The sequence below is a fragment of the Castor canadensis genome, chromosome 8, assembly GCF_047511655.1.
Source record: "Castor canadensis chromosome 8, mCasCan1.hap1v2, whole genome shotgun sequence".
Taxonomy (NCBI): domain Eukaryota; kingdom Metazoa; phylum Chordata; class Mammalia; order Rodentia; family Castoridae; genus Castor; species Castor canadensis.
The window spans coordinates 137,280,154-137,293,245 of record NC_133393.1 but is presented as its reverse complement, the minus strand read 5'-3'; the positions used below and the strand labels follow the sequence as shown (position 1 = coordinate 137,293,245).

At 40.5% G+C, this 13,092-nt stretch overlaps 1 protein-coding gene across 1 annotated transcript in view; it reads right to left on the bottom strand.

Annotated features, from left to right (window-relative positions):
- The window catches only part of Slc17a8 (solute carrier family 17 member 8), a 46,572-nt gene that overhangs the window by 23,897 nt on the left and 9,583 nt on the right, over positions 1-13,092 (bottom strand). The window contains exons 2-3 of the mRNA XM_020155080.2: positions 4,851-5,100; positions 1,321-1,439 (exon numbers count right to left, since the gene is read on the bottom strand). Of these exons, the coding sequence (XP_020010669.2) occupies positions 1,321-1,439; positions 4,851-5,100 (369 nt within the window). The remainder of the gene's footprint in view (positions 1-1,320; positions 1,440-4,850; positions 5,101-13,092) is intronic.

The following is a 13,092-nucleotide window of genomic DNA, read 5'->3' as shown; positions in this document are numbered from 1 at the left end:
GCTGTGTTCTTGTCTTAGCCCCCTAGTCTCTGCCAGAATCATTTACTTTCTCGTCCTTGCCCTGCCCACAGTTTCCTGGGGAAGAAGGACAGGCAGTATTTTCTTCTTTTCTCCCATATGTTAGTGATACTTTAGCCCTTTTACATGCTGGGAAATCATATTATGTGTGGTTTCTTTTTAGGGCAGAAGTATAAGCAATAACCAGGATGAACATAGCAATCAATATTTGATCACTTTTTTAAAAAAGAATACAATGGGTAGGAAACAAATAAAAGAAAGAAATTAGACAAGTACACAAGTAAAGACAGTCACACTTATACATATGTAGATCTTATGGTAGTAGCTTTCAAACTTTTGACTATGACCTTAAAATATATTTCTTATTGCAGCCCAGTCTATACTCATACACACAAATGTAACTGAAACAAGTTTCAGAAGTCAATACTTGCCCTTATATGCAATGCACTCAGATCTTTTCTATTCTGTTTCATTTTATTTGATTATCTTCTCTTCCATTTCTCTCTCTTTAAAAAAAAATGCTGCTGGTAAATCACTATTGATCTCCCAGCCATCTAGTGAGTTGTATTTCAGAGTTTGAGAAATTGCTTTACAAGACACAATGTACTTCATGAAATAGATTTCTGTAAAGTCATATGAGAACTACACTGGGAGGGGCCTGAAGATACTTCGTGTACTCCTTCTCTGGGTATGATACACTACAACACTGCCCCCAAGTGACCATCCTCTTGTGCTTGAAGGCATCTAGTGATGGAGGGCTCACCGCTTATTGAGACAGCTCAGAGTGCTCAAACACTTAATCGCTTGCTCACACTCCTCCTGTAGTCTCTAGGCATTAGAGACGCTCTTTCAGTCGAGGTGCAAGCCCATAATACTCAGACAGAACCTTACGGCAATGAGTGATAACGGCGTAAGTACATAGGACCACAGAGTATCATTGTCAAAAAGAACGAAAAAAAAAATAGTTCAAGGTTTCATTTCACAGATGAGGAAACTGAGGCCAAGAAAGAGAGAGAAAGCAATCTCAGAGAGCCAGTGAGGGGTCAGGAATTGTGTCTTCTGACTCATAGTTAATTGCTCTTTTTAGCACAAAATCAATGAGTTGCAAGGTAAATTACATTGAGCAAAAAATGTTTAGACTCTTAAGATCATTTGAGATCAATATCTCCAAACTGCATCTATCTGCTGGCACCTGTTTTTCATCCTGTACCCCCAAATTGAGAACAAATTGTGCAGATTTTATAAAGGTACAAAGCCCCATTATAACCTGGGGAGCGCTCATATTATCTCAGTTTGTCTTACCTGTTAGCAGCAAACTTGTTTGAAATGAAACCACCTGGAATTTGTGTCACTATATAACCCCAGAAAAAAGATCCATGGATAAGGCCCACTGTCTCTGGATCCCAGTTAAATTGTGCTGCCTGAAAATGAGAAATCAGATACAGTTGTGTTTGTAAGGAGACAATTGATTGCTGTTTCTCACTGATGATCCTATATAATGACTTCATAATGTCCTTCTTCTTTATTCAACAAAGGTTTCCTGGAAAGCATCTTGCATAGTTGGTATACAGCAGTAATAGCAGTTAACCAAACAAAGTCCCTGCTCTCATGAATCTTACTTTCTGGGGAGAGAAGAGAGTGATACATATGAACTTAAATATATACATATATATATATACTTATTTATAAATAACATGGTACTCCAAATAGTGTGAGTGCTAAGGAGAAAATAAAACAGCTTGTGAAGGAAACAAAAAATAATTTGTATGGTTACTAACTTATTTACCAGCCATATATATCTGAGGCAATGTAAATCAACATACAAGAGAGAGACCTGCACACCCATGTTTATTGCAGCACTATTCACAATAGTCAAGCTCTGGAATCAGTCTAGGTGCCCAACAACTGATAAATGAATAACGAAAGGTAGTATATAACATGGAGTCTTATTCTGCCATAAAGAAGAATGAAACTATGTTGCTTACAGGAAAATGGATGGAACTGGAGATCATGTTGAGTGAGATAAGCCAAGTTCAAAAAGCCAAATACCTCATTTTTTTCTCATATGTGGAATCTAGACCCAAAATGATGATGATGCTGGTGATGATGATGGGACATGAGTGTAACAGGGAGACCATCTGAGGGGATCAGCAGGAGGGGGAGGGGAAAGGGAGAGTACTAGGGGATGAAGAGGATCGAAATATGTTCCACATACGAAGACAGTATAAAGAAACCAACAAACATGTTTGAAAAGGGGAGGGGACTAAAGGAATATAACAGAGGGGGTGAACTGGTTCAAAGTACACTGTATGTTTGCATCTATAGAATTATCGCGATGAAACCTCTTGTACCATTAATGCTTGTTAATAAAAAAATCTCAGAAAAAAATTTTACAAAAAATAAAAAGTCATTCAGAGCACTTTGTCACCCTGGTGGACTTGCTCAGCTGATATCTAAGCTTCATTCCATTTGGACAAGAGAAAAATAACCTGGTATAAATTAGAATTGTCCTAGAGCCTCTGAAATATTACTAAAATTACTTTTGAGGCCAGAGAGAATGGTATAAAGCATAGTTTAGATCTTAATCAGTCCCTCTAAGACTCCAGAGTGCAAACCATAGAAACTGGAGAACTCAGACTAGCATTGTTCTTTAGGTTTATCAAAATGTCTTTTCTATATGCCTCAAAGCAGACTCTATTGACCTGGGCCTATCTTTTCAGGCAACAAACAAATGCAAAATAGCATCTCATTTTGATCTGGGCCTCACCAGACAAATTTTAATTAGCAGGACTTGCTCACAAAAGGCTGACAGAATGCATGTGATACACATCTGAAACCTTGCTAATATACATCAGTCTTTATTTAAAAAATGCATGCTAAGCTCCTCCATCACACACCCCTAACTCAGCCCCCCAAAAACCAGGAGTTTTTTTAGGACAGATTCGGCTGTGGCATCAAAAAGACTGGTTAGAAGAATCTCCATGGTGCTTTTTTCCTGTGGCAGAATAATCTCTTAGTTTAAAAAAAAAAAAAAAAAAAAAAAGCCTGCAGGCCAACTACAGGCCTCCTTTTAGTGGACCGAGATCAAATTTTCCTAAACCAGTGCTTGGCAAGAGACCATTCCAGTAGCTGCTAAGGCATTCTGCCACGTGCCAGTCCAGGGTACCACATCCCACACGCCCACCATGGAGAGTCGCATAGGTTACAAAACACAGGTTCCACGTATGCAGTGCCTTCCAAGTGCAGCCTACAGAGCCATGACTTCCAGGACACCAGTTTGGGGCACTCCAATCTAAGCTTTTCTCCAAATACAGGTGGAGACCAGACCACTATTAGATCAGTATGGACACATCTCTGTCAGACTCATTCCAGTGCACGTGCTCAATTCATAAAATATGTACTTACTGGGTTTCAACATTTTCACTTTTTTTCTCCCCACACCTCAGTATTTCATTAGGCCTCTCTAATGAAATAATAATGAAATGATAATAATAATGAAATAATTAAGAAATAAGCTAGAGGGCTGGCAGAGTGGCTCAAGTGGTAGAGAGCCTGCCTAGCAAGTGTGAGGCCCTGAATTCAAACCCCAGTACTGCAAAAAAAAGACTAGATTTTATGTTTCTGGTGATTCATAAACAATATTACTAAATCACACCAGAGTGCTTGCTTATGATCACAACAACCTCTAAACTGATCTGCAGCCCCTACTCTGATCACAGTTCAACCTGATCTCCTCCTATTGAGCGGTGGATCATTTGGGAGTCTGTGGAAGGAGTCCTGTGTATCTGAACCTAGATGGAAAAAAGTCAATATCTTTATCTTCACTAACTGCTAACTGAAATTTATCATTTTCTGCCAATATGAACACAGACAACAAACCACAATGGTATCATGGGTACCCATGACTCTGTCACTAGTAGAAATCATAAATGTGCACAAATCATATTATATTTGTTGCCACTATCTCAAGCTATCATTTGCTTCAAATTCAAAATTAAAGCAATTTTTATACCTATCACTAGACTTTGTCATTTGATGTGTTATTAAACAAGCCCAAGTGTTTCTGTACCACAAATTTGATTTTTGATTTTTAAATATCTCAATATCTGCAGTTTAATATAATTGACTTCCTTTATAATCCTTTGTATCTGTGTTAAGAAAGAAAACATTATCTCTTTTGTTTGTTTGTTTTGGAGGTACTAGGGCTTGTACTCAGGGCTTCACTCTTGTGAGGCAGGCACTCTACCACTTAGCCATTCCACCAGTCCTAAAACCTTTTTGATAAAGGGTTCTTAAGTCATCTCAGGTAGCACAGAATAGTGAAATGTCTGTGCCTCAGCTCCTGAAACACACCATGTTCTCTCTGTCTCTGTCTCTCTCACCCTCTCCATCCCCCTCTCCTTTCTCTCCCTCTTTTTCTTTCCTCCTGTTTCCCCCCCACCCCTCCTGCCTCCCTCTCTCCCTTCATACATAATGTTCCTTTTCTTCACTCTTTTTCCTGCCCTGCTGAAATTCTTTGTCTGGTCCAGCCATTACTTTCTCTGGGAATTCTTTCATGACATCAAAACCTGTGTTACACCCTCTTCTAGATTAGCCCAAGAATCCTGTACACTCCCTTCAACATAGCAACTAAAACCCCAAGTTGTCATCATTTACTGTGTGCCTCATTCGTCATTCTATCCCTATCACCATGTCCAGAGCCCAGCACATGGTTGTCATTCCACATTTTTGTCATATTAGTGAATGAATTGCAGTGCTTTCTTTTATGTAACAAAACATTTATACAGCTATGGTCAAAGAAAAAAAATCTCTTGCCACAGATTGAAACTGACCTGAATTTCTGGTTTTCCATCTACATACACAGTGCTATTGTTGACCATTTCCACAATGGCAACTCCAAGATTGCATCGAATCCCAAAGGAAATGCAGAATCCTAGCCCACTCATGATGGCAATGATGTAACGCTTAGGGACACCGCAGCAGTGGCAGTCACAGAGTGGAGGGCGTGGCCTGCGTGTCTGCACTGGTCTTCCTTCTTCATTCAGTTCAATGCTATCTTCTTCATTGGTTCCATTGATTTTTCTACATTAGAAAAAGAATAGACAGAGGATAAAACCCAGGATTAAAGAAAAAAGAACACTAAGCAAAAAGAAAATGTACACCAAGAGAAGAAACAAAAGAAAACTTAAAGTAGGATGCAGCCTGCATTTTAAGTTATTATCATCATTATTATAATTAAAGTCAATCACAATGGCTAAAATTACTGATGTTCTAATGTTGTGTTGGACTTTTATAGGCATTTAAATAGCACAACAACTGCTGGGAGCCGGTGGCTTACTCCTATAATCCTAGCTACTTGGAATGCAGAGATCAGGAGGATCGTGGTTAGAAATTAGCTAGGCAAATAGTTTGAGAGACCCTAACCTTGAAAATACTCAACACAAAACAGGGCTGGTGGAGTGGCTCAAGTAGTAGTTCGCCTGCATGAAGACTTGAGTTCAAACCCCAGTACCCCCCAAAAAATGATACCATAACAACTGCACAAGTCATAGTGTTACCATGCCATTTTATGGATGAGGAAACTTCCCTTGAGACTGAACCCAAGCTAGGTTCAGAATCTATGTTCTTAACAATATGCTGCTTTAAAAGTCCTGCTGAAAAAATAATGGGCCATCCACGTAGTATCACCCAGTTAAAATATCACACTATTGTAATTTCAGATCAAGAACCTTGAACCTTGTTGAAAGGACGTAAGGTAAAACTTAAACCATTTGCAGATTCTTTTCTTTCTTCTCCTTTTGTCTAAGTCTTAATTTTAAAAAAAAGCCTTAAGTCTTTTTCTAACTCTTCTTTTTTCCAAGTGGTGGGAGGGAGGTACATTTTATATCACAGCACACACCCAAATGTTTTTGTAGCCTTTCTTCCTTAGGTGCCAAGGAGATGATCTTTTTATATTTTTACCCAAATGGTAGGATCCCTCATAGATTTCTATAGCTTCAGAAGGCATGTCCACTGCACTGAATTTATTCTCTTCTTTAACAAAAAAAGTAACTGGGCAAACTGAATAGTACCTGTCAACTATAAAAGGGCTGTTCATAGTCTCTTATCTATTGCAATCCTCCTGAAAATGCTTACTGGTTTTCATAAATATTTAATTCAATAATAAATAGCTAATATAATAGTTAACAAAATAGGATGAAACAAAATAGTTTGATTTGTCCACCTGTCCATATGGAAGATAATCTTGGCACCTTCTTTCAGCAATATTTAATACAGCACATATATAGAGAAACAAATATACCGGATTCAGTTCAGCTCATTAAATACTTACTGAGTACCTACAATGTACTAGGCACTATGCAAATTGTTGGGGAACAACAATGAATGTGGCATGTTTTCTGCCCTTCTCTAGCTCTTAGGCTGGTGGGAAAGATAGATGCTTATATAAGCAGCTAAAATTACTGGATCATGCAGGTTTTGTTGAAATAAAAATAAAGAGCAATGGTAAAACAGGGGAAGGAACTATCTATAATAAACTACCACAGACTGGTGGCTTAAACAACAAAAATTTATTTTCCTACAATTCTGGAGGCCAGAATTTCATGATCAGTACTGGCAGGGTTGGTTTCTTGTGAGGCTCTCTCTTTGGCTTGTAGATGCTATCTTCTCACTCTAACTTTTCCATAACCTTCCTTTTGTGAGTCTCTGGATCCAAAGTTCCTCCTTGTAAGTACACCAGTCATTTGGATTACAGCTTCCTCAAATGACCTCATTTTAACTGAATTACCTCTTTACAAACCCTGTCTCCAAACACATAGTCTGAAGAACTGGGGATTAGAATGTCAGCCTAAGAATCAAGGAGAAGACATCATTCAGCTCATAATAGTCCCTATCTCTAAAATGGGCTCACCATAACAGGTATCTCATAGGGTTAATGACTGATGTATACAAGTGATTTAGTGTATGCCTGGTACCTGAAAGAGCTCTAAATCAATAAATGGCAGGTGCTGTTATTCTCGCTATTAATCGAATTGTTAGCAGTTCTAAGCTCAGGTGCACTGTAGGCAGAGAATAACCAAGACTGGTAGCATCAGGCATGTGTGGGGATTTGAGGAGCTTAGCTGAAGACAGCCCCAGCTGCTGTGCTCTGATTCTACCACAGCTTTGGCTTTGGCACAGGAGCCAGGCTTTTTAAAGGCTGTTTTCTGCCAAGGACAGAGCACAGCAGGGACATACGGAAGGCACATTTCTCAAGAGACAGGACTCCCCACTAGCCTTGCCAAAACTCCCTAGTACTGTAGTGTATTCTGAAACTCTTCTACCCAATCTGGCTCCCTTCTCTCTCTCCAGCACAGAGAACCTGCAGTCTGAATGTTCTCCTAGCCAACTCCCACTTCTTCCCCATTTTCCCTCAATAAATCTCATATATCTTATCCTGTTTTGCTGTCTGCTTCTTAGAGGACCTGAACCAACACAGTCTCTTGTGCATGGCACCATCTTAGATGTCCTGAGACTTTCCTGAAGAACAACACAACAGATTGGGGTGGGAGAGTAGTGAAAAAAGGGCAGATAGCTTCCAATGGAAGGAAGTATGGGCTCCCTAAGTAGCAGGACCTCAGGCTGCCCAAAGTCACTTACTGCACTTGCCCAGTTGGAAACCAGATGTCGGGAGCAGAGGGAAAGGGACTGGGCACTGAGTACCAGTTTCCCTTGCCTGAAGTGGCAGCTGAGCCACCACTTCAAGTGACCATGGAGTCAGGAACAAATATAAGTCAGTAACAAAAGGGACCTCATGAGTTGTCTATGAGTCACTTGCCCAGCCTGGAAGCAGCAAGAGAGAGGCACCAAATGGACTGAAATTTAGTTTCCACCAAGCAGGGGCCTCAGAGTTACGCTTGATTTGTTTTAAAAACACTGGAGATATATCTCAATGTTGGAGTGCTTGCATAGCATGTGTAAGACCCTGGGTTCAAACCCTAGTCCTGCAAAATGTACAATAATAATAATAAATTTAAAATAAAATTAGTGGAACATTTCTTGTATAGGCAAGCTTAGAGAGAAAGACTGAGTAACAGCTCCCATCGTACAATGGAACAAACCAGGCTTCAGGCAGTCAGACAACCTGGATGTGCTCACCAGTTCTGCCACTTATATACTAGCTGTGTGACGTTGGGCCAGTAACTTGGTCTTTCTGAATCTCACATTTCATCTGAACAATAAACACAGTATTTATCTCACAGAACTGCTGTTAAGATGAAATGAGGCTACACTACAAATTGTAAAATATTACCACCAATAAATGAATTGGCAGTGACTAACTGTAAGGATTTATACCATCTTTGGTATTTTCCTAGGGTTGTTTCAGCTTGGGTGTTTGTGGTGCTCGGGGTCAACCCAGGACCTCCAGAATGCTCAGCACACACTGTACCCTGGGCCACAACCCAAGCCATGTTACAGTTCTACGCATTCCTCTTTAGAGCACTTACTACAAGCAGTAGTTTTTTGTTTTCATGACTCAAACCTGAAGATTTCCTTCTCCATGAACTGTGAATTGACTGAGGAGAGGAGCCCTCTCCTCACCTTTATTCCCAGTCCTCAGGCATACTGCTTGACACAATGAATCCTCATTAACCGAATTGAATGGGAGGCAGGACAGGGCTAATTCCAGACATCACTCCTGACTTGGAGCACTTAGAGACAAGGGGCAGGATCTATTCATCCCAACCCAGAAGCAAACTTTAGAGGAAGAATGGGGGAAGGGGAAAGTTAGTAAAGAATAAGAAAGAAATCTTTTCTGAAGAAATGGAGGACTTTAATTATCCATAATAGCTATTTACCCCATTTGGTTTTCTCTCCATATTTGCTGTGGTCAGCCTTTTAGATCAGAGACTCTCCATTCTTTCCAGGGTGACATCCGTCATTGTTGTTCTTCCCAAATATAGAAAGTTTCAGATTGAGGGCTGCCAGCCCTTCCCACACTAGGGAGGCTCCTGCCTACTGGTCTCACACAATGGTCCAGTAAGTCTCTGAACACGGAGATCGAATTGTTTCAGATATGCTAACTAGACTTTGGACGCTTACTGAACTGTCGGCTGACAATCCAAATCCCACCAATTGTGGGAAAGGTTTTGCTTTATTTTTTTAGGTAATTAGGTCAATATCTGGAGCACAAAGGGAGAACTCTGCAGATAATTTTGTGAGTTTTTTAAATCAATTCACTTGCTTACTTCCAGTAAGTATTTTTATGGATTCTGAATAGTATGATGGAGATCAATCTTACTTCTCAGATCATTTAGAGTATTAAAGGAGATAATATATATATTTTAAAAACAAAAATACAGAGTGCCTAGAGTGGAAGAGGAAGTCAACGACTTTTAATTTCTTTCCTTCTTCCAGTAGAATAGCAAGTTAGTGATTATTTGAAAAAAAAAAAGAGATAAATGTGACTGTTTCAGAAGGCAAATTAGAATACTGTGTTTGCCAGAACTGCCAAAACAAAACACCAGAGACCTGGGAAATTAAACACTAGAAATTTATTTTCTCACAGTCTGGAGGCTGGCAGTCCAAGAAGAAGTTATCAGCACAGTTGGTTTCTCCTGAGATCCCTGCCCTTGGCTTGCAAGTGGTCATCTTCTCACTGTGCACTAGAATGGCCTCCACACATCTGGATCTCTTTGTGCATCCAAATTTCCTCTTCTTACAAGGACACCAATCATATACAGTCATATCAGACTAGGGTCCATTCTAGCACCCTGCATTTTCACAGACTTTGAGGGGCTGTCCTATGCTGGTTTTGTTTTCCTCCTGGTAATTTCACGCTTTCCCGCCCCTTCAGTCAAGTACAGTTATCCTTGCCCCAGCAAATAGACAGTAAGATAAAGACTTTTCTCTTTCTTCTTGTTGCTTTTAATTGTAAACTTATAGCCCTTTAGCCACATCTGGCCCATAGACATGTTACACACACACACACACATTATTATGTATGAATATGGAGTGTTTTTTAGAATTTGAATTAATTGCCACAGTTTAAAAATCAGAGAGTCTGAAGACCTGGAATTCTCAGGCTCACACTCTCTCATGCTACAAATAATTTGTTACATTTCCCACGAATCCCTATTGTCACCCTCACACTGAGCTCAATTGACATTTAACAATATACTTGCACTGTTTCTTATATTTAAAACTAAAAAGGAAAAAAACTAGTTTTTCTGACCCGTATCTGTCAAAATTACAAAAAATAAATATTAGACTAGCCTCAAGCATGCTCAGTAGACAACCTGTCCTGCATCTTTCTAAGAGGTGGACCCTGCTAAATCTGAAAAGCCTGAGTGAGATTTAGATGCAGAAGGAAGGATCAAGAGAAGGATGCAGCCAGGCACGGGTGGCTCTTGCCTGTAATCCTAGCTACTCAGGAGGCAGAGATCAGGAGGATTGCGATTTGAAGTCAGCCCAGGCAAATAGTTCATGATCCCCTATCTCAGAAATACCCATCACAGCAAGTGCTGGTGGAGTGGCTCTAGGTGAAGGCCCTGAGTTCAAGCCCCAGTACCGCAAAATAAAATAAAAGAGGAGGATGTAGTGTAGGAGAAACGGCAATAACTGCAATGGTGGCAGTAACTCCTCCTCCGAGACTGTGTGCAGAATCTCTGAAACAAATCATAAATATACTCAGCACTTAAGAGCAGGTAAAGGAGGTAGCTGCATTCTATCCAGAACAATCCGGTGGGACAGCATGTTCTCCACCGCTTTTGTCCTAGTGGTAAAGTATCCAGACCTGGTCCTCCCAGGGAGTCTGAGTGCTTCCTAAGTGCTTTCCTAAATCTCATGCCCACTTTTAGCTAAAGTGGATTCAGTTGATTGCAACTAAAAACCTTAATTGATACAGTGTATCTCTTCATGGATTACTTTATAGAAAAAATGGAGACTATTTCTAGATGCTCATATGCAAAGTGTGTCTAAGTCAAAAAATGCAGTATGGTCAACTTTGTAAGTATTGAGCCTATGGACCTTTCACTAAGCTTTAAGAAGTGTTGAGAAAATTTGGCTGTTGCGAAAAATATTGAGGAGAGTTGGGAAAAGATAGAAAATAACTTAGATAAGAAAATAAAGCAGAGCATGGTTCCTCATGCCTCTAGTCCCAGCTACTCAGGAGGCTGAGGCAGAAAGAATGGTTGAACCCAAGAATTCAAGACCAAACTGAGCAACACTGGGAAACTCAGCTTTAAAAAAAAAAAAAGGCATTGTGACTTATGCCTATAATCCCAGCTACTCAGGAGGCTAAGAGGACCATGAGTTTGAGGCCAGCCTGAGCAACATAGCCCAACCCTGTCTTAAAAAAACACTTCCAAGGCTGAGGGGTAGCTCAGTAGTAGGTCATGTGCTTGGCATGAGCAAGGCCCTGGGTTCAATTCCTATAACTGAAAGAAAAAGAAAAGAAAATACATTTTTGCAGACTAGGAGAAGATAAGAGATGGTTAGGAAAGAGAGGACTGAGGGCTTAAAAACTCAGAGGTCCTGGACCTTGCTTCTTAAGCTGAAACCTGAAGTAGGGAAGCAGACGTCAAAGATACGACCTTCAGTTTGATTACTCACTAGCTGGTTGGCGATGAGGGCCTGGTCACCGGTGGTAGGTAGACCATTCACAGCTTCTGATGCTCTTCAGGGTCTGTCCCCACCATCCTTTCTGGCCACCAGACCAGTAATTAGAGCTGAACCTCAGTTTGGGTGAGATTGGGCATGCACTGGGTATCAGTGGACGAAAGGGATTACACAGCAAAGGAGCAGAATCTGACTGACATTTTACAGCAGGAAAGTATGCCTGGGAAAGAATCCTCAAGTGCTGGATTTGGAGGGAGACTGGGGAATCCAGATGGATTAGGGGGACACCTTAGTCATATTCTGATACCAAACAGAATGCTACAGATGGCTCAGTTACAATTTGGCTCGTGGTTCTGCAGGTCCAAGGTTGAGGGGCTGCATCAGGTGATGGCCTTCTTCCTACAGAGACCAAAGGTGATGTGGACACACATGGTAAGAGACAGAGAGCACACATGTGTGTCTGTGTGTCTCTTCTTGTCTTTCTTCCTCTTCCTACAAAGCCATGGTCATGGGAAATTCACCCTAATGACCTATCTAATCCTAATTACCTCCTAAAGACTCCACCTCTAAATACCATAGTTAGATTAAGTTTACACCCCGCTTTATACCTCATATTGACGATAACACTTTACCATGCAAAGCCCGGGGGACACACTCTAACCATATCTAAACCACAGCAGGAGACTTTGTCAATATGGAGAGGTGGATTAAATCATGTCCTCCCTCCAAAAAGACATATTGAAATTCTAGCACCTCATACTTGCGAATGTGACCTTATTTGGAAATGCGGTCTTTGCAGATATAATCAAGTTAAAATGAGGTCATACTGGACTAAGATGAACTGTAATGGCTGGTGTCCCTGTAAGAAGAGGAGAATTTAAACCATAAACACAGAGACACAGTAGAGGTGGCCATGGGATAACAAAAACAGAGATTTGACTTCTGTATTTACAAGTCAAAAAATGCCAAGGATTAAAAGCTGGGTATGGTGGTACACATCTGTAATCCCAGCACTTGGAAGGAAGAGGCAGGAGGACCTGGAGTTCAAGGCCATCCTGGGCTATATAGAGAATTCCAGGTCAGCCTGAGCACATAGTAAGACCCTATCTCAAAAAAACAAAACAAAGAAAAACAAAAGACAGAGAATGCATGTTCCTGCAGACAGGTTGATTTTGAACTTCTAGTCTCCAGAATTGTGAAAGAATAAATTCCTGTTGTCTTAAGCCACCTAGTTTGTGGTATTTTGTCACAGCGGGCCAGGCATAGGCCTCTAATATGGGGGCATTGTCCCATGACACAAAATTTAACCTCCTAGCAATGGCTAGAGAGATGGTTCTAAAGAGTAGCTAATGTGGCTCTTGGAAGCATAAACAAAATGCACATATTAAGAGAGTCCGACTACCTTCTAATGTAATTGTGTACTAATTTCTAGTCATTATTACATTATACCCGAGAAACAGGCTTCAGTCACCATAA